At 39.9% G+C, this 25308-nt stretch overlaps 1 protein-coding gene across 7 annotated transcripts in view; it reads right to left on the bottom strand.

The window, feature by feature from the left end:
* The window catches only part of GRAMD1B (GRAM domain containing 1B), a 314117-nt gene that overhangs the window by 194046 nt on the left and 94763 nt on the right, over positions 1-25308 (bottom strand). For 3 of the 7 annotated variants that reach the window (XM_074302710.1, XM_074302713.1, XM_074302712.1), the window contains exon 1: positions 20415-21490. The exons of 1 other annotated variant lie outside the window; for it this stretch is intronic. In XM_074302710.1, coding sequence (XP_074158811.1) covers positions 20415-20791 — 377 coding nt within the window. In that variant the 5' untranslated portion in view covers positions 20792-21490. Of the gene's footprint in view, positions 1-20414; positions 21491-25308 lie in introns of those variants that run through there. 3 more of the 7 variants (XM_074302714.1, XM_074302716.1, XM_074302711.1) reach the window with 2 other exon arrangements.

Here is a 25308-nt window from a genome sequence, read left to right as displayed (position 1 = left end):
AGAAAATCCCAAAGTAGCCCATTCCTCTTTTGAAAATCTCCAACAGTTAATTTTACAGTTAACTGGGGGTTTTTTATGTCAAGCCAACATCTGCCATTCTGTGATTACTTCCCACTTTTTCTAGTTCTGTCTCTTAAAAACAATAATCACAAGTCAAATATCTCTTCTATTTAACAGTCCTGCAAATACATCTCCTCCTAAGACTAGAAATCCTCAATTTCTTCTACTCATTCATGTACGATAAAAGTTTTGACTTCCCTAACTATCAGCAGCCTTCCTAAAATGTGACAAATAGAATTATAAATAACACACTAGATACGGCAAAAGGTACTAAGACTCTAAATTTCTTCATTCTAGATATCTTTTAATCCCATTCAACAAACTTTTATGTAGCATCTATGACTTGTAAGAATGAGAGGAGATGTGGTAAAGATGATAATGTTTAAAGATGAACACAAAAACCTGGGGTGTTAAAATCATATCTTGTTCAGTATAGTAAGTAAATTTATAGTAGTCAGTATAATGGGGCAACAGCAGGAAGTAAGATTGTGATGGGGAACCTAGAAGTCACACACAAACTATTCCAGAGATTGATGGGACAAAAATTTACCAATCATATCATACGTTAACTAAAAATCACATCTTGATCATATGGTAGAATCAGGGGAAACTATCTAGACTTTGCTATCAATGTTTTTTGATTCTATAATAGGACAATTTCAGACAAGTTCTAGATATCCCCAGAATTTTTAGATGATGTAGACACATTAAGTTTATAAAGTTTTACAAACAACTTTGAGATGATTTATATATGTTAATAAACTAACCCAAGTTGGCATAGTTAACAGTCAATGTTTTCCCCAAAACTCTATAAAATAGAACCTCAAACTCGTCCCCTACTCCCCAATATTCTTCCAATTCCATTAACTCCATGCTGCTTAATGCTCCCACCAGCCCTAGTGCTCCATGATTACAGAAGTGATACTTTGCCTCTCACTCTTGCCATCATCTTCCCTACCACTGTCTGCCTTTCTTTACCATTTCATCCCCTGAACCTCCCACCATGTGTCCTAAATCCCTTTTGCCACTTCTCTGCATTTTCTGTGCTGTTGACCCCCACATCCTCTGTACATTATTAAAGTGTAATTGCCTCTCCATTTCTTATTACCAATTGAGTTTTTCCTGTTAAGAACCCAAAGGACCAGACATGCTTAATCTCATTTCAAAATTTCATAAATTGATTATTAATTCACCTGGGTTCAAATCTTGCCTCTTTTGATTTGCTATTACTAAGCCTTTCAGGCAGTCTTCTAATCTCTCTAGTTGAGATTTCTGTACCAAATTATGTTTAAGGAACTGTGCAAGGTTCTAGTTGAGGATATTATTTATATATGTGTGTGTGCTCATAGATGCATAATTATGTGTGTATGTACATATGTGTGGAGAGAGAAAGATAATACATGCTATATTGATAACGGATAGATTGCTACATGATAAATAGGTTGTGAAAGAGAGAGAAAGATACAGGGTAGGATAGTGGAAAGAACTAATTTGAGAGTAAAGAGAATTTAATTTTAGTCTCAGGCATGTCATTAAGTTCTGTTGTTATATAATTTCAGTCAACTTACTTAATCTTTCTGGCCTTAGGATCATAGGATAATGGAACTGGGAAAAATAAAATAACAATAACCTTCAAATGAATCCAATCTACTTTACAGATAAGGAAACTGAGGCTTATAAAGCTTAAGTAATTTCCTGAAAATCACATAGAGAGAATCAAATTCTAAATTCAGCAGTCTTTTCGTACTATACTAGGCTGCCTCTTTTCTGTTTCCTTATCTGTCAGACAACATTCTAGCTACCCCATAGTGTTCTTTTTTTTAATTTTTTTTTTCCAAATAAGAACTGTATTTTTCCTCTTTTTCCTACTTGTCAATGGCCTACAGTGTTTTGATTCCTACAAGGTACTAAGTCAGTGGAATGAATAGAGACAATAATTATCTACTTTAGCATGGTTCAGTATGATTGATCTGATCCTACAAGTAGATGTTATGGGCCAGAACTTGAGACAAGGTACTAAATGGAATTGAGGAGACAGTGATTTAATCCTACAACAAATAATGGTTTTTTAGTTATACAATGGTTAGAGTATATCAGTGCACAGCATATAAGCAAGAAGTTCTCATGGCCAGACACAGAAGCCCACAAGTCCACTCTCGGAGGCAGAGTCAGATTCATTCCATTTTCCACCTTTGTGCTGGCTGGAGACACTGGGAGGAAGAAAGGCTGAAGCTAAGAAGAGACAAAGGCCTAGTGGCAAGAGCTCTGGGAACCAAGGAGAGAGATAGGCCTCTAAGAAAGCTAACCAGGTTATTTTAAAGGAGACAATAAAGGATCTGGACTTTTAGCTCCTGGCATTTGGGGTGATTATTGAACTGAATTGAAACTAAGGCTGCCTCCAGAAGCTCCCTAGCAACCTGCTCCCAGAGAACATTAAATTTTAGAGAACATTACTCTATAGTATTGTGAAAAGCTTCAAGTTCTTCACAATTTTAAAGGATTAGCTATTTTCCATCAACTTATTTTTGTTTCTTCTTTGTATCTCCAACACAAATTTCACATATGCATGATTCCTTACCTCTGTCTTATCTCCTCCTTTAGTTAAAAGTTCCCCTTCAAAAGAAATCAAGGTCAAGGAATCTACCCTCAAGCTTCACCCAGGTGGGGCTCAGCATATTGTGCTGACTACCCAATTCCCTGCTTTATCACTGTTCTAAATAATCAAAAGCCATTTTGGAGTGGGGGACAGCCTCTAACCTTTGTACTTACTAGGATATAAAATTTTGCAGCAACCACAAGAACAGCTGACCAATTCTGCTAAATTCCCTCCCCATCTTCCCCAAGGTCCAAGAAGAATGAGGACAGATAGCAAATCTTATCAAGTTCCAGGAACTATAGGAGGAACTAGTACCAAGGAGACTTTGACCATGGGCCCAGGAGGTTTCCAGTCAGTTCAAACCTTCCTCCTTTCTATCATTATCATGATTCTCTTGGTTTGTTAATAGCAATGAGGGGAGTCAAGAGATCCAAGCACCAGTATTAGGAAGATGGGATGGGAATGGGGGGGAGATAAAGCATTATGTTGCCAAAACAAACCTGGCTCCAAAAATAAAATCCTTCCTGATCTGCTACAGAAAAAGAACTGAATGACTTCTACTTACAAAAGGCATGAGTATTAAGTACCTTGGGACAGTCAAATTCAGAGTCAAATTCAGTTCCCCAAGTGTTGTGGTCATTGGAGAGACTCTGGGGACTTTTTTTCCTCCAGGAAGAGGTGAGTGTCTCCAGCATCAGTTCACACATCACTATCACTATACTGTGATGGGATCTGCTTAAAGATGAAAAGCATCCACCTCATACATTGTGTCTAAGTCCCTTTGGGGCAACAATAAAGAAGGAAAAGACACGGTCTCTGCTCTCCTGAAGCTCACCATCTCAGTGCTATTTTTAAAAAATATTCTGACAACTATATTTCAATATAATTGGTTTCTTTCCTTTCAGATTGGCTAAGATGACTGGAAAAGATAATGGTAAATGATGGAAGAGATGTAGGAAAACTGGGATACTAATATATTATTGGTGGAGTTGTAAAGTAATCCAACTATTTTGGAGAGCAATTTGGAATTATGCCCAAAGGGCTATCAAACTGTGCATCCTCTTTGATCCAGTAGTGTTTCTATTGGGCCTATATCTCAAAGAGATCTTAAAGGAGGGAAAGGGACCCACGTATGCAAAAATGTTTGTGGCAGCCCTTTTTGTAGTGGCAAGGCGCTGGAAACTGAGTGGATGCCCATCAGTTGGAAAATGGCATTATAGTATATTAATGTAATGGAATATTATTGTTCTATAAGAAATGATCAGCAGGATGATTTCAGAAAAGCTTGGAAAGATTTACATTAATTAATGCTGAGTGAAGTGAGCAGAATCAGGAGAATATTGTACACAGTAACTACAAAATTATCTGATGATCAACTGTGATCAAAAATGAGGTGGTTCAAGGCAATTCTAATAAACTGGTGATGTAAAGTGCCATCTGCATACAGAGAGAGAATTATAGAACATGAATGTGAATCAAAGCATAGATTTTTCAAATCTATTGTTTGCTTGTTTTTTTTTTTTCTTCCCTGTGGTATTTTCCCTTTTGATCTGATTTTTTTGCATAGGATGACAAATATCACATTGTTTGCTGTCTTGGGAGGTAGGGAAGGGAAGAAGAGAGAAAAATTTTAAACATAAGCCTTTGCAAAGGTAGATGTTAAAAACAATCTATATTATATATTTGGAAAAATATAACTGATTTGTTTTCTAATTCTATGTATTTTATGCATTTAATAAAATAATTATTTATATAATACATAAAAATAATAAAAATGCATTTAAAAGCATTTTTATTCTAAGAGGTCAGACTTTGTGGGCATCACCATAAAGAAGACCATTACATAAAAAAGTTAAGAACCTCTGACCTGATGGAAAAATAATTATCATAAGACCAAAAATTGAGATAAGCCCCAAACTCAGTATTCCCAAAACTGAATGGGTCATTATCCAACTCCTAAGTGATCTCCTGGTCCTGCTCATTTCACTCAGCATCAATTCATGTAACTCTCTCCAGGCTTCTCTAAAATCATTCTGCTGATAGTTTCTTATAGAACAATATTATTCATAACAGTTGTATACCACAAACTTATTTAGCCATTCTCCAACTGATGGGCATCCATTCAGTTTCCAGTTCCTTGCCACTACAAAAAGGTCTGCCACAAACATTTTTTCACATATGGGTCCCTCTCCCTCTCCCTCCTTTAAGATAAGAGCCTAAAAGTTTCATTTAGAGAACTGGACCTAAACTCAGAAAGACCTGGATTCAAATTTCGCCCCTAACACTTACTAATTCTTTGATCATAAATGAGTCACTTAACTTCTTTAAGCCTCAGTTTTTACATCTGTAAAATGAGACTATCAAAGGCTCCCATACTGACTTTTTACACAGGATTGTTGTAAAGTTCAAATAATGAAATTGTATTTTATTTATTTTTACTTTAAATTTAAATAATATTTTATTTTAAAGCATCAATTAATATATTATAATTAGTATTATTGTATTTATTACTGATACAAATTAATCAAATAATCAGTTATTAATATTATTATAACTTTCACAATAGGAAATGGAGTTAGAGGTCCCCTTAAAAATCATCTGGCCAAGTTGTTTCATTTTATAGGAAAGGAAACAGATGAAGTGACTTATCTAATGTCAGAAGAAGCTAAGAAAAGATTTGAGCCTAGGTGCTCTCATTACAAATTCAGTAAATGTTCTCTCTACTACAACATAATCATGTTCCTCCCCTATTCAAAAAGTCATTTGGTCTTTTCTGCCTCCTGAATAAAGTCCAAATTCCTCAGGCTAGCTAGAATCTGAGGTCCTCTACCATATGACCCCAGCCTATCTTTTTCAAGCCTTATCTCTTAGGAGTCATCTCCATGTACCGTAGGCTCCTGCCAAACTAGACTGCTTCACTGTTCCCTAACATAGCCCGGAAAGTTGAGAAATAACACTGACAAGCCTCTCTTCATTTAACAAGGCTGAATCTTGGACGACAGACAGAGAGCCTGTCACTAAGTCTGTATTTGAATCTTTTCCAGCATGGTAGGGGATATCATTCCAAAGACTGAAAGAGCCTTCAAAAGCCCAGGACTATGTCTTTATCATAAGCGCGCATTAGAAAAAGGTTTTTGTGACCTTGTGCAAAGGAAGTTGTATAAAAGACAGCTTCAAGGATAAATACAACTACAAAAAGGGGTTGGCCAGTCATGAAACAAGAATGAGACACGAGAGATGGATGGGAATAGTGATTCACAGATATCCTCGAAACCTTAAAGAATGATGGAAAAATCTCTAGCACATTGGGTAATTCCTCTCTAAGGGGTTATCTGCAACAATTACATTAAATGAGAAAGATATGAAATCAAAGATCCATCCCAGAAAAAACCACCGAAGTACACAAAAGATTGGGTAGCAATTACTCCCCTTTTCAAAAGAACTTTACAAAAAAATTCACGATGATTTTTTTAAAGAATGCATTTAAAAGATGATTCAATTACTAAAAAAAAAAAAAAAATCCCTTGATTTATACAGGGTTTATATGTGTGTGTGTGTGTGTGTGTGTGTGTGTGTGTGTGTGTGTGTGTGTGTATCTTATCACAGAAGGAAGAGACATTGCATGCAAATATTTAAGGCACTTAACCAGTGTCAGGCACATAATAAGCACTTAATAAGTTCTAGTTACTTGATTAATTGATTGATTGATTAATTTAACAAACCATGGCTTTTCTTTAGTCCATCTGGAGCAGAAGACTTAATAGGCTCAAAAATGTTTTGCCTCTTAGGTGATCTCTCCTAATGGAGTAAAGATAAGGAAAAATAAATCAAAGTCCTAACCTAGAAAGAGCCAAACCATTCTCCCTTCTAATAAAAGTAAAAGAGACAAGGCTTCATATTCTCCCGGAGCTGTTGGTTGAAGACCTTATCATTGTCAGGAGGGAACACTGGCTATTAGGACAGATAAAGCCCAGAGAACTAGGGCTCAATTAGCAGCTCTGCCACTTAGTGCCTGAGTTATCTGGGGCTTCAGTTTTCCTATCTGTAAAAAGGGGGAGGTAGGCATGTATGATCCACATGGCAAGGCCACTAATTAAAGAATCAGAAGGCATTTTGCCTTGCCACTGGTCCAGGAAGCAGCCTTGGACAAGTAGCATGACTTTTAAAAAGCACTTTATAAATATCTATGGCATATTATGTTAAGATGGAAGAGTTATAAAGATGTATCCTATATAGATCTTGTTTGTATATAGTTATTTGTATTCTGTCTCATCCATTTAAATTCTCCTTTAGAGAAGGAGCTCTTGTCTCTTTGGTAAAACCCAGAATCCCCAGTGTTCACACATAGTAAGTCACCGGGCACTTGCAACTACCAGATACTATGCTAAAAGAGGGTGTCTGTCCTCAAAGAGCTTACAATCTATTTGGAGAAATATGAATAGTGCTTTACTTGAATATAAATCAGAAAATACACATATAGGAGAAGTACAAAGTGCTATGGGAGACTTAAGGAGGGAGATATCCGTTTGGGGAAGAGAGGGAAGGGGAAGAAGTAAAACCGGGGAATCATGCAGAAAGTCACTCCTGAGTTGAGCCTTGAAGAATAGAAAGAAATTAATCAGGCAGATGGAGGATTCAGTTCTAAGCACAGGGGTCTAAACACATGTAGGTTAACAGAAATAGACATGGCTATTGTAAAAATATGGTTAATACAGTTATCCCTTTCACATCATGGGGCTTTCTGTTTTCTGAAAGCCAATCTTTTGGCCCTCTCTTAGTTCCAGAGAAGAAGTCTGAATTATTGTAGTATTAAAAGATAAAATATGTTGTTATTATATGATACTATACATATATTTATGCATTTCTGAGTTTCTAAACTTTTTCTGTATCATCTCCAGCCTTTACAAAACTCTCAAAATATTCAATATCGAAACCGAGATAAAGAAAGTTGCAATGTAGAAGGGATGATTGTACTCCAGTTTAGCTGGTGACTAGTATCTGAAGGAAAAGTAGGGAGAATAAAGCTGAAAAAGAGTTAGTGGGTGGTAGCCATATAATGGAAGATCTTGAATGACAAGTTAAGAAGTTGGATTTTGCTCAATAAGCGTGGGAAACTATGAAAAGTTTTGAGCCATAGAATGACATGAACTATGAATCAGGAAGATTACTCTACCAGAAGTATATAGGATGAATTGAATCAAGGAAAGACTGGAGGCTAAAAGAGGCAGTTCCAAGACTAGGGCATTAATTTAAGAATGAGGTTGGAGGATGGAAAAAAGGGGATGAACAGGGAAATATTTTAAAGGTCCTCTCAGTAGGACTTACCCACTAATAAGATGTGGATAGTGAGGGATACAGAACTGGGAGAAAGTTTTAATAAAAATAAAGTAATTGGGAGGTGAAGGACATTAAAAGTTCAGCTTCCAACATGTTAAACTATGAGATGCTATTTGAGCAGCCTATTAGAAATGCTCAGCCTACAAGTGTGTCCTTGGGAAGGGGGGGGGATTGAGGCATCAGGAAGGAGTGAGAGATTTCATAGCTGTGACCATATTAGTAACAGGAGAAGCCTTAGAAATATAGGAAGAAGCTAAAGGAGAGAAAACAAAGGGGAGGAGTTGGCCAGAGACTCAGGGAGCTCCTACATTTAGGAACTGAGAGGAAAAAAAGAATTTAGGAAAGGAGGCAGACTAGCACTCCATAAGGTGCAAAAGAAAGAAAAGAAAGAGTTAATTGGATGCACTGATGCAGTCAGTCCTAAGAGCTTGAGTTTTAGTTCCAGCTCTTTTTGGTAAGTACAAGGGGATCAAGTCTCTCTGAGTTAACCTATGTGAGCTCCTTTCATGAACTGTGAAATAAGGAATAGTAATATTCATTTGTATAACCTACCTCATGGGGTTGCCATAAGGAAAGCAGTTTGTGAAAAATAAAATTCTGTGTCAATGTGAGCTTTTATTAACATGTCAGAAAGATATGGTCCTATAAGGAAACAAGAGAAGGATTCTGAAGATATAATTCAATCCTAAGAGGTCATGAGAAAGACAAGCTTGAATCTCTGCCAGAAAGAATATGGTACTAAAAGGTGTACAAAGTGCTTTATACAGATTACTCATCAAGAGCCCTTCCAACTTCTCCCCAATTTGCCACTGACCTATGGGGAAAAATGTGTTCTACTGATTTTTTAGAGAAACAAAGAAGAAATGTATGAGCAGCCGTGACAGAAATTCCTGAAACCTCTGTCCCATGTATTGGGATGTGCCCCAACTGCTTTGGGGATGCATTATTCTTGACCACATAATACTCTATCTGCACGTGTTATATAATTTCCTTATCTGAAGGATGAAGGAGTGGGCTAAATAAATTCCTTCTAGCTCTATAATCTTCTATTGTTTCCCAGCCTCAACTAATGGACTAAGACAATTCATAATATTTATATAGCATTTTAAGAATGACAAAGTATTCTTCTCACAACAATCTTATGAAGTAGGTAGGATGATCATTCTATTGTCTCTACTTAAAAAATGGTCTTGCCCAGGATTACACAGTGACTTAGTGGCAGAACTCCAATTTGAACTCAGATCTCCCAGACCCCCAACCACACCACACTGACTCCCCAAGGAGAAGCAGAATATTTAAGGAAGACTAGAAGAAAAGCTCACAAGGGAAGTGGAATGGTCTACACCTGAAAGTGGCAGGCCCACCACCAATGACAATTTCTGAGCTCCATAAAAGAGATTGTGGTTAAACAGACAACTTTTAAGGTTAGTCACTGACAACTCTGAGTTACTGGGAGTGTGAAAAGTGCCAGCCAGCAGTGGTGTAGTGGAAAACACATTACCCTGGCTTTTCCCATTAACTAGCTGTTTGACCTTGAGAGCCTCTGATCTTGAGTTTTCTGAAGGGATTGGAACAGTCTTTACAATCAAGACCTCCTAGCACATTCTACAAAACCAAAATCTGTAGGCAATGTTCTGCTGCCCTGGGAAATGGTCAACTTCAGGAATTTCCAGAGGGTCAAAGTCATCAATTTATTTCTATTTTTTCTTTCTTTTCTGTCACTTATTAAGGGCAGTCACATACCTCAGCCCCCAGTCCTGGGCCTCCAAGAAAAGTGTTTTTCCATGGTTGCAAAAGACATGAAATATGTGGGTTGTTCACTGCTGCTCTGGTCCCCTCACCTCTGCCCACTCACTTCCTGCCCCTAAACCATAACCCAAAAAACCTAGGTTGAAAAACTCATTGTGAGGAAAAGATCAGGAATAAGAGAGAGAAAAAAGCTGAATCTGAAAGGTCCCATCACCTGGCATTCAAAAATATGGGAAGTCAGAGTTGAAAATAGGAGAACCTTATCAGATCTGCACTAGCAGGCCTGAATTCTAGTCCACAATTTTCTGTTAAATTGTCAGGGGACCTTAAATCGACAGACTACCAATGTTCCCTAACCAACACCAAGGACTGGATTATCCACTTCACAGGATTTCAGGAGATTGCAGAAATGATAACAAAGGGCTTCCCAACTCTTAGACAAAAACCCTAACCAAATTTCAGGCTTTCTGGGTAAAGCTAAGGTCTCTTGTTGATCATGGCCATATTTCCCCGTTTCTGTTCCTCCACCATCTAACCCATCTTGCTTGGAAGCAAGCCCTCCCCCCATCCCATTTACCTGGGCTGCAGGACATGGCCCTGTCAGCACAAATGCAGATACGTAAGTCTGAGCTCTGGGCTCAGTACAGCTTGTGCCTTGCCAACTGGCTACTCCAGGGACTTTGAAGAAAGCTTGGGGCTTTCCTGGACAGGGATGGCATGGCAATTTGTAGGTTCTTCTTGGGAAAACTAGCCTCGTGAGGGAGAATGGGGATTGCATAACCAGTATACAGCTACCATTTGTACATCTTGGTCTCTCATGCCGTGCTTGACATAATCAGAAAATCTAACCACCAAAGTAACTGTCAGAGTCAAATTCCCACAAACTAGCCTGATCTATACGAATCCCCCCAGGGTTACAGAGAGCTCACTTTAAGCTTGTCTCTTTCTGTAGCTTCTTCTTCTGAAAGCCACACAAGATTGGTTCTCTCTCATAGGGCAGTCCACTTGGATCTATCATTACTGCTCTCCTTTTATCTGCCTTACAGCCACAGCAAGTGTTTTCCAAAGATAAGGCATTCCCCATGTCTTCATTCAGGGCCACCCCCATTTTCCTTTTTCATATTCCAAACTTCCAGAACCATTTCTTCCAGGAATATTTTTCTTAACCCCACGTTATCAATTATTTCTTTAAGCTATGACTGCCCCAATACACCTATTTTTATCATATGAATAAAAGCATTTTAAATGATTAGAATGAAAGGTATTTAAATTTTTATTTGACTTTGTTCTTTTTTTGGTAATATTCTATAAAGATACATTTCATTTATATTACTTACAAATTGTCTTGTTCAACAATTATTTGTTATTCTTACCTTTTCACATTTATTCTAGAAACAGTTTAAGTGGAGCAAGAGTAACACCCTGGAGTCAGGAGAATCTGAGTTCAACTACTGCCCTAGACACCAGATATTTATTTACTAGTTGTGGGTCTCTGGGCAAGTCACCTAATTCCCATTGCCTCTCAAAAACAAAACAAACCCCCCCTATTTTAGATTTAATAGGATAGAATGGAAAGAACACTAGCCTAGGAATCCATTTTTCTAGAGTTCTGGTTGTCATTCTGCCAATTACTTGTGTGTGATGCTGGACATGTTTAATTTTTTTAATAAAGCTTTTTTATTTTCAAAACATATGCATGGATAAATTTTCAACATTAACCCTTGCAAAACCTTGTGTTCCAATAATAACCCCTAATTTCTTAAAATGTGGTTCATGACCCCATATGCAGTATCATAATGAATATGGGAATCACAAAATGATGATTTTTCTTATCAGTAACTGTTTGATTTATATACCTATTTTATAACAATATAAAAATTTCTCAGGCAAAAAGGGGTCACAAATAGAAAAAGTTTAAGCTATACTCAGACTTCTAGTGATAGAGACCCTTACTCCCCAAGTAGATATTCCATTCAGAAGCATATATCTAGATCACATATTGATTTTTTAAAATAATAGCTTTTTATTCTCAAAATATATGCGAAGATAGTTTTTTCAACATTCACCCTTGCAAAATCTTGTGTTCCAAGTTCATTCTCCCTCCCTTTCCCCTTCCCCCTCCCCTAGAAAGCAAGTAAGTCAATATATGTTAAACATGTATAATTCTTCTATACATGTTTCCACAATTTAGATCATATATTTAGAAGCAGCTAGGTGGTGCAGCAGATAAAGCATTAGGCCTGGAGTCAGGGAGTCTCAAAATCTAGCCTCAGACATTTTTAACCAACTGTATAACCTTGAGCAAAGTCACTGAACCACAGTTTGCCTCAGTTTCTTCATCTGTTAAATGGGGATAATAATAGCACCTACTTCTCAAGGTTATTTTGAGGAACAAATGAGACAAATAAAGCACGTATCATAGTGCCTGGCACATAGTATTACTATTATTTTTACTTTATTACTATTAGAGCTGGAGACTATGAGGTATAACCACCTCATTTTATAGATGAGGCACAAAGAGGTTAAATAATATGCTCAGGGTCACACAGAAAATAAATGTCTGAGGTGGAATTGGAATCCAGGCCTCCCAGACTCTGGATCCATTATGCCAGGGCTGTCTCAGGCAACTCTATGGGGGAGTTCTTTGTGGAATAGAGTCTAAATCTTCTACCCTTTTTTCTAAAATCTGCTCTCAGGGTCCAAGCAGAAGACATTCAATTCCCCTTTCAAATGACAATTCACTAAAAACAAGTTTTAAGGAAGCTTTAAGCTTATTAAAGCTTAAAACTGCACTGAGACATTTGGGATACTATATATATATGTGTGTGTGTGTGTGTGTGTGTGTGTGTGTGTGTGTGTATATGTGTGTGTGTATATATATATATATATATATATATATATATATATATATATATATATATATATATATTTCCCCCCCCCCCGATACCCTGAATATAATTCAAACACTGAAAATGGACAGATATTATGTCTTCCCTTAATCACTTCTTCATCTGGATTAAACTTCAGTAGTCCTTCCATTGATCCTTTAATGGACTGTTTTTGAGACCCCCTCATCACAGACTCTCAGATTTTCGAAGATCAACAATCCACTCCTTTTTGGAGGGGGAAATCACTCTATGATATCCCTGACAAGAGGTCATACAGTCTCTGTTTATGTACACTTTTCAGGACAACTAAATTGGCCTTCCTCACCATCCACCAGTTTCCCACCTCTGAGTCCTTGCATTATTGTATATTATGCCAGAAATATATTCCTTCCTCATTACTACTATTTAGAACCCTTAATTTTCTTCCATGTTCAGATCCAACACTTCTGACACAAGGCAGATCTCCTCCTGCCAACTGCTAGTCCTACCTCATTATTCTGAGTTTGTATTTTTTTTTGTTATATAGTTATATTGGCACATTCTATTTCCTACTGTAGAATGCTAATTCCTTGTGAGCAGGAATTATTGCATTATTTAATGATATAATACATGATACTTTTAAAAAGATCATTGAATGAAAATCTCCAATAATCCTATCATCTTCTTCTTCTGGATGTAATTTGTAAGTTGATATTTTCAAGTTGTCATCCCCAACTTCTTTTCTCATTCCTCCTTAATCCTAGTACCTTACCACTGAGAATACCCCCAGATTTATCCTATATATATATATATATATCCTTGTCTTTATAGACCCAATGCTCATTAGTACAGTGCAGGGCACATCCTTCTTAAAATAGCATTCTCAGACTCTAGATGCATGACAAACTATAACATTTACAGTGTTCTAACATCTGCAGTGTTCTCAAATATGATAACCCATATCATCTGCAATGTTCTCAAATTCACAGAAAAAAGGACTTAATCTCAACTAACTTTGTGACATAATCAGTAGTCCAGATTGAATCTTCTGCAAGGTTGTCTCCTAGAGAGAGCGCAGAAATACAAACATATCACAATTATTTTTTCTTCCTTCCCATATCATCTTGGGACACATGAATATACACATCCCCCAAGGAGGAAAGTGACAGCTCTGCCCTTTTGGAATGGCTCAGTTTCTCTCTCACTGTTGATCCAATAAGACCAAAAGAAAATAGTGGGTACCTTCTTTCCCCCCTGCTCCTTAAATATTTCCACTAAATGCTGAAAATGGTCATGCAATTTTTCATAAAGGAGCTTCTTCACCTCTTTCCTTCCCCTGCCCAGCTCAGCTGGGATTCCCCAGCAACTATGCTACCACAATCAGGGGAAAGTACACACAGAGGAACTTATCATTTTGAACACCAAATCAGGCCTCTGATTTCACTGGTATAAGATATTAAACATATATCAGGACCTGCTATGCAACTTACATTCCTCAAAGAGCTCCTGGAGCATGGGAAGGATGAGCAAATCATTCATAGCATTTTATGCTTCTAATCATGTCATCTAGGATCCCATTAGTAGGTTTTGCGAAGTTTTTTGCTGCTAGTCACACTGTTTATTCATGTTCTGCTTATAGGTCACTAAAATGCCCAGATCTTTTCCATATAGTTGTTCTGTAACTCCCACATCAGTACTTATAAAACTAATTTTTTCAACCCAAGTATTATATATAATACTTTGTATTTTTTCCTATTAAGTTTCACATTCTTTCATTTGGCCCATTACTTTAGGGTTTGAAGATATCTTAGGGTAGTGATTTTGTCATGTAGTTTGCTAATTAACCCTGAGATCTATAATGGCACCTGAAAATTTGATAAACATGTCAGATATAACAAGTACAACATATACCATAAAAGTGAAAAAAGGGTAAATTCCTGAGGCATTTCACTGAAGACCTACTTCCATGTTTACAATACTGTTAATCAATTTTAAGGTTCCACACATTCAAACAGCTTCAAATCCCCCTAATTATACTATTACTTTGTCCAAAAAGATATCATGAGAGATTTTGTCAAATACTTTCAAAGAATTGCCTTGCTCTACCAGTGTAGTAATCCTATCATAAATGGAAATTAGGTTAGTCTGGCATGGTGTAATCTAGATAAACTCATGCTAACAAAGACTGATCATTGATTCCCTTTTTAAAATTCTCACAAATCTCTCCCCTTTTATAATGTGGTTAGAATTTTGAAAGAATTTAAAATCAAGAGGCAGCTAGTTGGTGCAATGGTTACAACACGAGTCCTGAAGTCAGGAGGACCTGAGTTCAAATTTGACTTCAGACACTTAACATTTCCTAGCTGTGTGACCCTGGGCAAGTAACCTCATCCCATTTGCCTCAGCAAAAAAAAAAAAAATTAAAATCAAGATTCTCATATTTCAAAATCAGGATGACATTAGTCCCAATTCTGCAGTACTTCTATTTGCTGTCTTTGTAAGATCACCAGTAGTGCCTCAGCAATCATTCCTTACAAATTTGTTCAGTCTTCTAGAGTGAAGCTCAACAAAACTTAGTGATCTGAAGTTATTGACTGTAACAGGTAGGTGATCTCTATCTCCTCGCTTACTTTGGATGACAATTCTTATCCATTTTTTGTTCTATATTTCCTATTTCAAATATTATTCTTTTTAGTAGGCCAAAAAAAAAAAAAAAAAAAAAAAAAAAACAGAAGCAAAAGAAGAGGGAAGTACTTCTGCCTTTATCTTACCATCTGTTATAATTCACCCCATCTACCCCATTTAAGCTGTTATAGAGGGAGCAAGGAAATACAATATCATAATAGTATCTTTGTCGTAGAGACTCATCGATAAGTCAATGAGGGGGAAAGAACCTTATAAAGGCTTCAGTCAAGAGCCACAAAGATTGGTGTCAGTCTAATTCCTAGATCCTGATCCCTTCACCTTGCTCACTGCCACTTCTCTGCCATCCTAGGCTAAGTAAAAGGAGCCTGTTAATTTTCCTACTCTTCAACCCAATACAGTAAAATCAGTGTGCAAAGTTGAAGCTATCCTTGGTCCCTTCTTTCCCAGTCACACCTGGTGGAGTGCTATTGCAAACCTTAAATGGCATTTTCTCTACTTTAGAGAGGTAGATTTAACTTTAGAGAGGGCATGGGAAGAAGGAAGATGGCATGCTGGGCCTGGTATGCTAATCCAACCTAATCCAAGCTATTTTCTGATCAGAATTCAGAGAAGGTAGTGAAATCCAAGCAGGCCAATGAGAAGCAAAGAACTCTAGGTAACTGAAGGACACGTGAGCATGTAACCTCATGCACGGAAACACACAATGAATGGGGCCATGAGAATAGGTGAGCACTGATACACCTAAGCAGAAAATCTGTTTGACATTCAAAGCCCTTCACACCTGGCTCCAACCTACCTTTTCAGTCTTGTTACACGTTACTCTCCATCCTGCCTCCTACAGAACAGACAAACTGGTCTTTTTGCTGTTCCCCTCACCCATGGTACTCAATCTTCCATCTCTAAGCCACTGGAATGTCTTTCCTCCTCACTGCAATCCCCTGGGTGTATCTTATTTCCTTTATAACTCAGCTCAAATGTCAACTTCTACATGAAGCTTTTCTTGATCTTTCTAGCTTCTAGTGTTCTTCCCTCAAAATAACTTTGCATTTGATATATGCAGATTTTGTATATTTGTATATGTATAGGTCATAATTTATAAGTATATGCAATAATTATCCCCATTTTATAGAGGGGGAACTTGATGTAGACAGAGGATAAGTGACTTGCCCACAGTCATAAGGTATCTGATGTCAAATTTTAACTCAGGTCTTCCTGATAGTAGACCTCATAACCTATCCACTGTGCTATCTGTTCTATGCACCCAGTTGTTGGCTTGGCATTTATACATTCTTTGCCCAAGGTTTAAGAAAAATGGGATGTTGAGTTTTAACTTTGAACCCAAGTGTCAAAGGGGAAAATATTAGCTGCCTTTCAAATACCCATAATCTGACATTAGAATGTGCTAAAATCATTCAGTATATCTAAACAGGACTGCCCCAAGACATTTTAGCAAGATAAGAATAGTTCCAAATTTAAAAAACATCCCTTCTCTTTCTCTTCTCTTCTCTTCTTTTCTTCTCTCTCTCTCTCTCTCTCTCTCTCTCTCTCTCTCTCTCTCTCTCTCTCTTCCCCTCTCTCTCTCTGTCTCTGTCCTTCCTCCCTCCCTCTCTCTCTCCTCTCTTTTCTTTCTCTGTCTTTCTTTCTCTCTGCATCTCTCTCTGTGTCTGTTTTTGTCTATCTCTCTATGTCTCTCTGCCTTTGTGTCTCTCTCTCCTCTCTCTGTGTCTCTTTCTCTGTGCAAATCTGTTTCTGTCTCCTCCCTCCCTCTCTCTTTGTCTCTGTCTCTGTCTCTGTCTCTGTCTCTGTCTCTGTCTCTCTCTCTCTCTCTCTCTCTCTCTCTCTCTCTCTCTCTCTCTCTCTCTCTCTCACACACACACACACACACACAAACACACACACACACACACACACACACACACACATATACTCCCCTCATTTAGGACAATCCATTTAGGTTATATTAGCAAAAGTAAAGTGTTCAGAGCAAAAAGGATGATAATCTTATACTCTGCCCTAGTCAATTATTCTAAAAATTATAATTCTGTTGTGGGAGTTACATTTTAGGATTGAGGGCCATTACAAACTGCCATATTCACAAAAAGGTATGAATACTTTAAGATAGGCCATATGAGAATCTGTTAAACTAGAAGCAATCAGCTTGGAGAAGACAAGACACACAAGGATATATCAGTATACTTCAAATTTATGAAGGGCTTTCATGTTAAAAGATTAAATTTGTTCTATTCAGCCCTGGAGGTCAGAATTAAGAAAATGTCACAGAGGCATAGATTTTGGTTCAACATAAAGAGGAATTTCCTAAAAATTATCCCTGTCTAAAGTGAAGTGGGCTAAGTCAAGGTAGATGAGTCTAATGAATTGCTCTTTCTGGTGGTCTTCAAACAGAGACCAAATAACCAACCTCTACATATAATGTATATGGGATAAATGATCTGGCTAAAGGTTAAATGAGATGAGTGCTTAATCTTTATGTATAATGTACCCCTTATAAAACCCAGACTCCTCAAGGGCAGAGAATATCTCAATTTTGTCTCAGTATGCCCAGAGGTTTAATTCTATAAGAAATTTATACTTAAGTCTTTATAGAAATCTTACTTGACAAGTCTTTTTCTATTATTCCCTACCTAGTGAACATAGAGAAATCTCATTAGAAATGCCTTCTCTCATGGATTTTCCCTTCTATGAAGGGAAAGGGAAAAGGAAGGAAGTGACAGAACAAGCATGTATTAAGCCTCTGTGTATCAGGAACATATATCCTCTGATCATTTTATTTGAGAGAGGAAGCATGATGCAGATGCAACAGATAGGTAACTGAATTTTCAATAAACAACACCCATGTTTAAATCACTCTTCCGGAGCTAGCTAAGTAACTACTGGCAATTCATATAACCTCTAGATGCCTCATCTGTAAAATGAGAACAATAACAGTAATGCAAGGGATTAGATTTTATAGACATAAATGGAATAATACATGTAAAATTATTTGCAAACCTTAAAATGTAAATATAAAATATCATTTTTTTTTCTCTTAAAAAGAACAGAGTAGGCAAACCTTGAAGAATTACTTCAGTTCAAGGTTAGCTTCAAACATGAGAGCCAGATTTGGTTCTTCTCTGGCTTTTTTTTTTTTTTTTTTCAAATAAATACGGCTAGCAAAGAAAGAAATGCTATTTTCATGGTCTACAAGAAAATTCTGGATACAGCTGTCTCAGGAGTTGCTTTTACTGGGCTGGTATCATCCCAAGGTTGGCCATTGCAGAGTTACTTTGGAATTCTCATCCTCTGCTTCTTAGGAGCATTAGGATTATAGAGTTTGAGAAAATGAAATCCAATATCCTCATTTTACAGATGAGGAAAGAGAGGCCCAGAGAAATGGGCTTTCCCAGGTCATATAAGAAAGAAGTGGCTGTGACAGGATTTGAACTCAGGTCTTCTGTTCTTCTGGGAACCCCACTACTTACTCCCATCTCCACACTATTATCTGGGTCTAAGGCACCATGAATTCTCTCTCCATGTATCAGATCCTTATTCAGGGACCAGCTCTAGGCCTATTATAAAGCCTTCTCCTACTACTGTAGCCCACAATGAACTCCTAAGGTAATTACAGTCTGTACCACATGTATACTTCATCGCTTAATTACTCGTTAATCACTTCACGTGTGTGCTTTTTGCTTCCCCATCCAGACTGAATTCTCCTAAAGGGCAAAATTGGGGTCTCCTGCTTCTCTAGGGTCTCCCACAGGGTGCTGGGAACATAGCAGGTGCCAAATAAATACCTGTTGAATGGAAGGGAACTGAATTAAAAGAGGGACAGGAGGGCGGAGACAGGGCTGTAAACAGACACTGAAGGTTCAATTACCTAATATACATGCACAGCCAGAGTCCCAAGTCCAGGGAAAAGAAGTGTCTTAGTGCACCCAGTGAGAACAGACTACACTACCCAATGAGACACCATGTCCTCTCCCAGCCAATGAGAATGTGGCCTTAAATTGCAATCCCTGAATCCCAGCCCAAGCCTTCCTTTTGCAGTAACATCACTACCTCCCACACTCCTTTCATCTCCAGTCTTAGATTGGGGTAAAAAACAAACAAACAAAAAACAGAAAATCTTTCCCAGGAGACAGAAGCAACAGCTACACCTCACAGGAATGGTTACACAACAAGGGGGCTGGGGTCCAAATGATCCTCATCCCTGCAGCAGAACCCAGGGAACGCCAAGGACTGAAGGCTCACATGCCGAGTTACTTAATGTGTCCAGGCTGGAGGCCTCAGCTACACTACAGGGACATATTGCAAAGAGAAATGGACACACTCCTAGGACGAGCAACAAATCCAGAACCAAGGGACTCCGCTCTGCCTTCCGCTCCCTGTGAGCCTTTGGATAGATCACTTCAGCATGGCAGGAGGCCTCTGCTTCCTCCTCTGAACTGAGGAATGGGTGATTTCCAGAGCCTCTTTAACCCTAACCCTATGACCATCTGTGTCATCCATGTGTTGAATGTTTTCCCCCCATCTCCTCTTATAAAAACGTGGGCCTCCTTTCAGGGCTCAGATAAAGTGCTACTTCCTCCAAAAAAGCCTTTTCTGATGGCCCCGGAGGTCTAGGAAGCCTGCTCCTCAAACAATGTGAATATATGTGTGTGTGTGTGTATACATGTGTATATATATACACATAGACGTAGATGTATAAAATGTATCTATATTTGCATATAGATATCTTGTGCTACTTATCTGCAAACATGATGTGTCTCTAATAGATTTGAGGGCAGGGACTGTTCATTTTTGCATTTGCCTCCCCAGTGCCTGGCACATGCTAGGTGCTTAGTAAATATTTGGGGATTTACATTGTACTATATCATATATATTAACCAGGGGGTTAACAGGCCCTCTTGTATAAATATTCAGCTGCATGGGGGGGTTCCCTTGCCCTTAGAGGAGGAAGTGGGAGACTTGTGCAGGGTGGGTGGATGGGTAGGAGAAAGGGGCCCCTAAGCTCAGCCTGTCCCTTAACTCGGGAAGGCATGAAGTGAATGGTGAGCACAATGTTCCCGTTATGATGCTCCAGGACCCCGGTGAGCTCCTCCCGGGGGGGGGGGGGGGGGGGGGGGAGGAGGGAAGGTCTGGTGACTGGCGGGACATACCTGCTCTCACTGCACTGTTTGCGTTCCCTCACCCGAAGCCACTTTCGGAGGAGGAAGCGTTTGCGGCGGGGTGAGGCGCTAGGTGTGGAGCAGTTGGACCAGGGAGTGTCCTCATCGCTGGATGGAGTTATCTCGATGGACGGCAACTGTAGGAACTCCTTGCCAGGGGCTAAAGAGCTGGACAGGTCCGGGGCCAGGCCCCCCTCCAAACTCTGCTCCTGCACGTTCTTCATCCGGCGCATCTTGAATCTCCGCCGACGAAGCGTTGGAGTGGAGGAGCTGGACCAGACCGGACTGACCTCGGGGGCTCCCTGGGCCTCCCCCGGCACCTGCAGGGCGGGCAGCTGGAGGTTCTCCATAATGTTGGCAGCTGGCATTGGGTTCCCGTTCTCCACTCGCTACGCTCTCAAAAACCTCTCTCTCTCTCTCTCTCTCTCTCTCTCTCTCTCTCTCTCTCTCTCTCTCTCTCTCTCTCTCTCTCTCTCAGTAAATGTCTCTAATTTCTGCCCCTCTAATCTCTGTCTATAAATGTCTCTAATCTCTGTGTCTCTGTCCGTCTCTTTCCTTTCCTTGCCCCCGCTCTCTTCCTCGTCTGCACTAACACACTTCCCCCCACGTTTCAAAACACGTTCGCATTCTGCAGAGTTAGTTCGGCAAGTTCTCCGTCCTGGAGCGGGACAGTGCGGGAGACGGGAGCTGTCCGGGGGCCTTCTCCAAGCCGGGAGCCCCCCAAGCTCGCGGGCCCTCCGCCGGAGAGAAGTCCGTGACGGGGGCGGAAGGCCAGGCAGCCACCCCCCCGGCTTCCCTCTTGGGGCCCCCCCTCTGGCGCGTTTGGCTCGCTTGTTTTTCTTCCGCTGGTTCTCCCTCGCCTGCTTGCGTCTTCGCCTTAGCTGGGACTCGGTGACACACTCCCCCCGGGGCCGCGAGGGCAAACTCTCAGCTGTTTGTGTTCTGGAGACCAGGTTGGGGAACCGGCTCGGAGCTGCAAGGAGGGCAGAGACAGGGAGAAAGGAGGAGGAGGAGAAGACAGGAAGGAGGAGAGAGGGGAAGAGAGAGAGAGGGAAGCGATAACAACTGGATAAAAAAGGAGGAGGAGCGGGGTGGGAGGGGGCGGGGGGAGGCTGGCATTTCTGTGGGAGATAGGGCATTCACAGCAGCAACAGCGAGTGTAATTGTACACGGGATCCCTTAGGGACGGAGCCTGCCCGAGTGTAAAAGCTGCTCCAATCAGCCTAATGAAATAGGATAAGAAAGCAAACTTTCTGCAAAAGCCGATTGGCCGGCCAGTTCTTTTATTGTCCTCGGCTCTCCTTAGGAAGGTAGACCCGGGGGGCGGGGGGACCGGAGGCCGGCTGACCCCTCCGAGCTCAGCTCCTGCTCCCCTTCTCCCCTCCCCAGGGCACACGGGGAAGGCCAGGCTGGGACCTGGGGAGGGGGCTGGAGGGAGGAGAGAAGCAGCCACATGGAGGACGGGGAAGGGAGCCTAGGGAGTTGCCCAGCAGGGTGTCCCCTCCTCCTCAAGGTGTGTGGGGAATTTCCCAAAGACAATGGGATTAGGAGAAAGATGGGAGGGGGGTGATGAAGTTACAGGAGCTGCTTCCAAAAAGAGAGCTGCCAGAGACAGAACATACCAAGGAAAAGACAAGACGCGAGACTCAGAACACAGAACAAGAGGGAAGGCGGACTGAGCCCTGATGCTTGACCCTTGCTCCCCCTGTCCCAAGCTCAGGTGAGGGTTAAGACGACCAGCATCCAACAAAGAGCCTGGGCAGGCATCCAGCCCCTTGGCTCTGGGATGGATTCATTTCTAACAGAATCTAGAGTATGGGTTTGGGTCCGGAGGACCCAGGTTCTCTCCAGGTAAAAGTATGGGGGGGGGGAGAGCAAAATTCAAGTGTCTCATAATAGTCAGAACTATCCTAAAAACACCGTTTTACCACCTTGAGACAAATATGGAATTGAATCCCTCAGCCTACCTGAATCTTATCTCTCCCCCACCCCAAAGCATTTGCCTATGTATTCAAAAGAACAACCGGGGTAACTAGCAACTGCGGAACTAGGCTGGGGATAAAGGAAGAATTCATTAAAAAAAAAAAATTAGATGCGGAGATAAGAGTCCAAAGAAAGAGAAATATTCAGTGCAAAGACTGATTTCACTCAATCTCCCCAGGCTGTTCACTTTAAGCCCCATCTCCTGCTATGAGCTTATGCCTGTAGTTCCTCTTTGAAAATAAATTCCAAATGAGACTTCAAAATAACCTTAAGAATAATGTAAACCCCCCTGCCATGCCATGTAGTGATTCACTGTAATAAACCACCCCTAGGAGTAACTCTGGATAACTTCTAAGTCCAGTCACAGTTCCATCCCATGAATGTGAGAGTAACTGACAGACGTGTGGAGTTAACAATCTTCTTGAAGCCTCTGAGGCAGAGTGAATTTTATACCTCCCTAAATTACAGATGCCGGCAGCACGGAGGGCCAGGACCAACCCAGACCTGAATAACTCTCCCCAAACCCTCAGCCCCGTCTGGCTGATTCTGCTCCCTCTTAGACTGTGTACTCCGACATCAGGGGCAACAGTAGCACTCAAGTTTTAACTCCCGGAAACGTCTTGGTGTCAAGTGTCAGACCCAGAAAAGAAGGAGCCGGATGTCAATATCCTTGAGACATTTATGGCATCTAGGATTCATGAAGAGGCTGCAGTTTGACTCTAAACTCTCCAAATTGGAGCCAAGCCAAATCCCTGTAGGTCGGCTGGTTGGTTGCCAGCCAGCGTAGATTATTGCTCATCCTGAGATTTTCTCCAAGATGTTTGGAAGGTTGCTCAGGTGGAAGAAGGCTCAAGGGAAAGCAAGTCCCTTGTAAAATGTTTCTTGGAGGCATTGAATTTAAACTTCTGCCTCCTGGGAATAAGAAAAAATCCTCCTTTTCACATGTTTCCCAATCCATATTTTTACCCACAATAGATTCTGAATCAGAGATCCTATTTTCAGTTAAAATCAAACCTTTACCAAGTTCCAGAAGAATTTGATAAATTATTATAATAAAATCTAATTTATATGTATTTCCCTCCCTTTCTCCAGAGTTGAGGCCTAGGGGTCTAGAATATTGCATTTACTGTCAGATAGTGTTGGATGGTTTTGCTGAATTGCTTTTTTTCTTCTAAAAAAAAAACAACAAAAAACTTTGTTACAAGGGATGGTTCACTGGAGGGGAGATGGAAATTATATATTCAGAAGGGAAGGTGATATAAAACAACAGTAGATACCAATTTGCAAACTTTTAAAATGCTATTTAAATGTCAGATATTATTATTCCAAAAAAACTAATTTAAGCACTAAAGAAATCAATAGGTATGTCAATCATTTCTATACTACTTGGTTTGAAGCACCACACTGAACTACAAACCAGGCTGTCTTATTTGGGGACAGATACCTACAGGATCTCAAGATATGAACTGAATAGGAGAGCTCCAAGGAACCCATTCTCCCGACCAGCAAAGACTTCCCTTCTCCACTAAGACCATGATAGAAAGTCTGCACCAGGAAGACTTTTCTTATTTGCCCTGCCTGCCTTTATTCACGTTCTTACTGCATGGCAACCATAGGAAGATGTAAAGAAAAGCAATTCTGCAGTCAGAAGGTCTGGGTTTTATGACCCTGTGATCTTAGGCAAATCATTTTACATCCCAGTGAGGGAACTGAATTAACTCATATCTAAGAACCCCTCAGCTCTGAGTTTCACCAGCAATCTGGCACATTTAGTGATACCTTGTGCAATAAACTGTCCTTCACATAAAAGACAAATGATACCATTGATGTACCAGGAGTGAGGATGGATTTGCATGGCGTCATCCATATTTCCTTGTCTCATATGTAATTATGAAAGAAGGCAAGGTCAACCATTCTGCATATGGCTCAAGCCCAAAACCTTGGCCTCTTTAGCCCCATGGTGTTCTAATCAACTAAATTTGCAAAACTATTTGTATCTTTATGTATTTTCTTGCTCTTTCCATACTCACCCCACTACCAGAATAGAAGCTCCTTGAGACCCAATTGTCCAAACAATAATTTCTTTATTATCATCAAATCCAAAGGTCTTTTCCTTTTTGACATTTGAGTAACATATGACATCACTGACTACACTCTCTTTTTTATCTTTTCCCCTCCCTTGATTCCTATGGCATGATTTCTCATGATTCTCATCCTCACTTCTCTGATCATTCTTTCTCCTTTGTGGGTTCTTTCTCCTCCTCCTTCCTTTATGAAATCGGAAATGGAACTGAAACAATTAAATGATACTGTTCACCCAAGCTCAGCCCTTTATTCTTTTTTTCTCTCCATAATTTCCTTTGATTTTCTCATCGCAAAGATTTAACTAGCATTTGTTGCTGGCTCTCAGATCTCTATTTACAATCCCTGCACCTTACCACTGAACTTTAGACCCGCATTTTCAAATATTAGCAGGCCATCTCTGTCTGAATGTCTCCATGGTACCTCAAATATAACATGTTCAAAACCAAACACATCCTTCCCATTTGTAAAAAGGGGATAATAGATAAAGTATGTACTACCTGCCTCTCAGGGTGAATCTTCAATCATTTCATAAACAAATCAACCCACAAACATGCATTAAACAACTACATGTGTCAGGCACTGTGTTCAGTTCCAGGGATACAACAAAACGAAACAGTCTCTGCCTTCATGGAGCATGCATTTTATCAATGAAGATGAAACGTGTGGAAATATACAGGTATGTACAAAATCAAAGATAATCTTGGGAGGCAGGGAGGTCAAGCGGCACAAACAACTGGCCCACACAGAAAAGGAGATGCTTGCGTTGAGCCTTGAAGGCAACTAGGAATTTTAAGAGACAATGACAAAGGCGTTCATT

Source organism: Sminthopsis crassicaudata, chromosome 3, assembly GCF_048593235.1.
Source record: "Sminthopsis crassicaudata isolate SCR6 chromosome 3, ASM4859323v1, whole genome shotgun sequence".
Taxonomy (NCBI): domain Eukaryota; kingdom Metazoa; phylum Chordata; class Mammalia; order Dasyuromorphia; family Dasyuridae; genus Sminthopsis; species Sminthopsis crassicaudata.
Note: the sequence above shows the minus strand (reverse complement) of the source record. Positions and strands in the feature narration are given on the sequence as shown.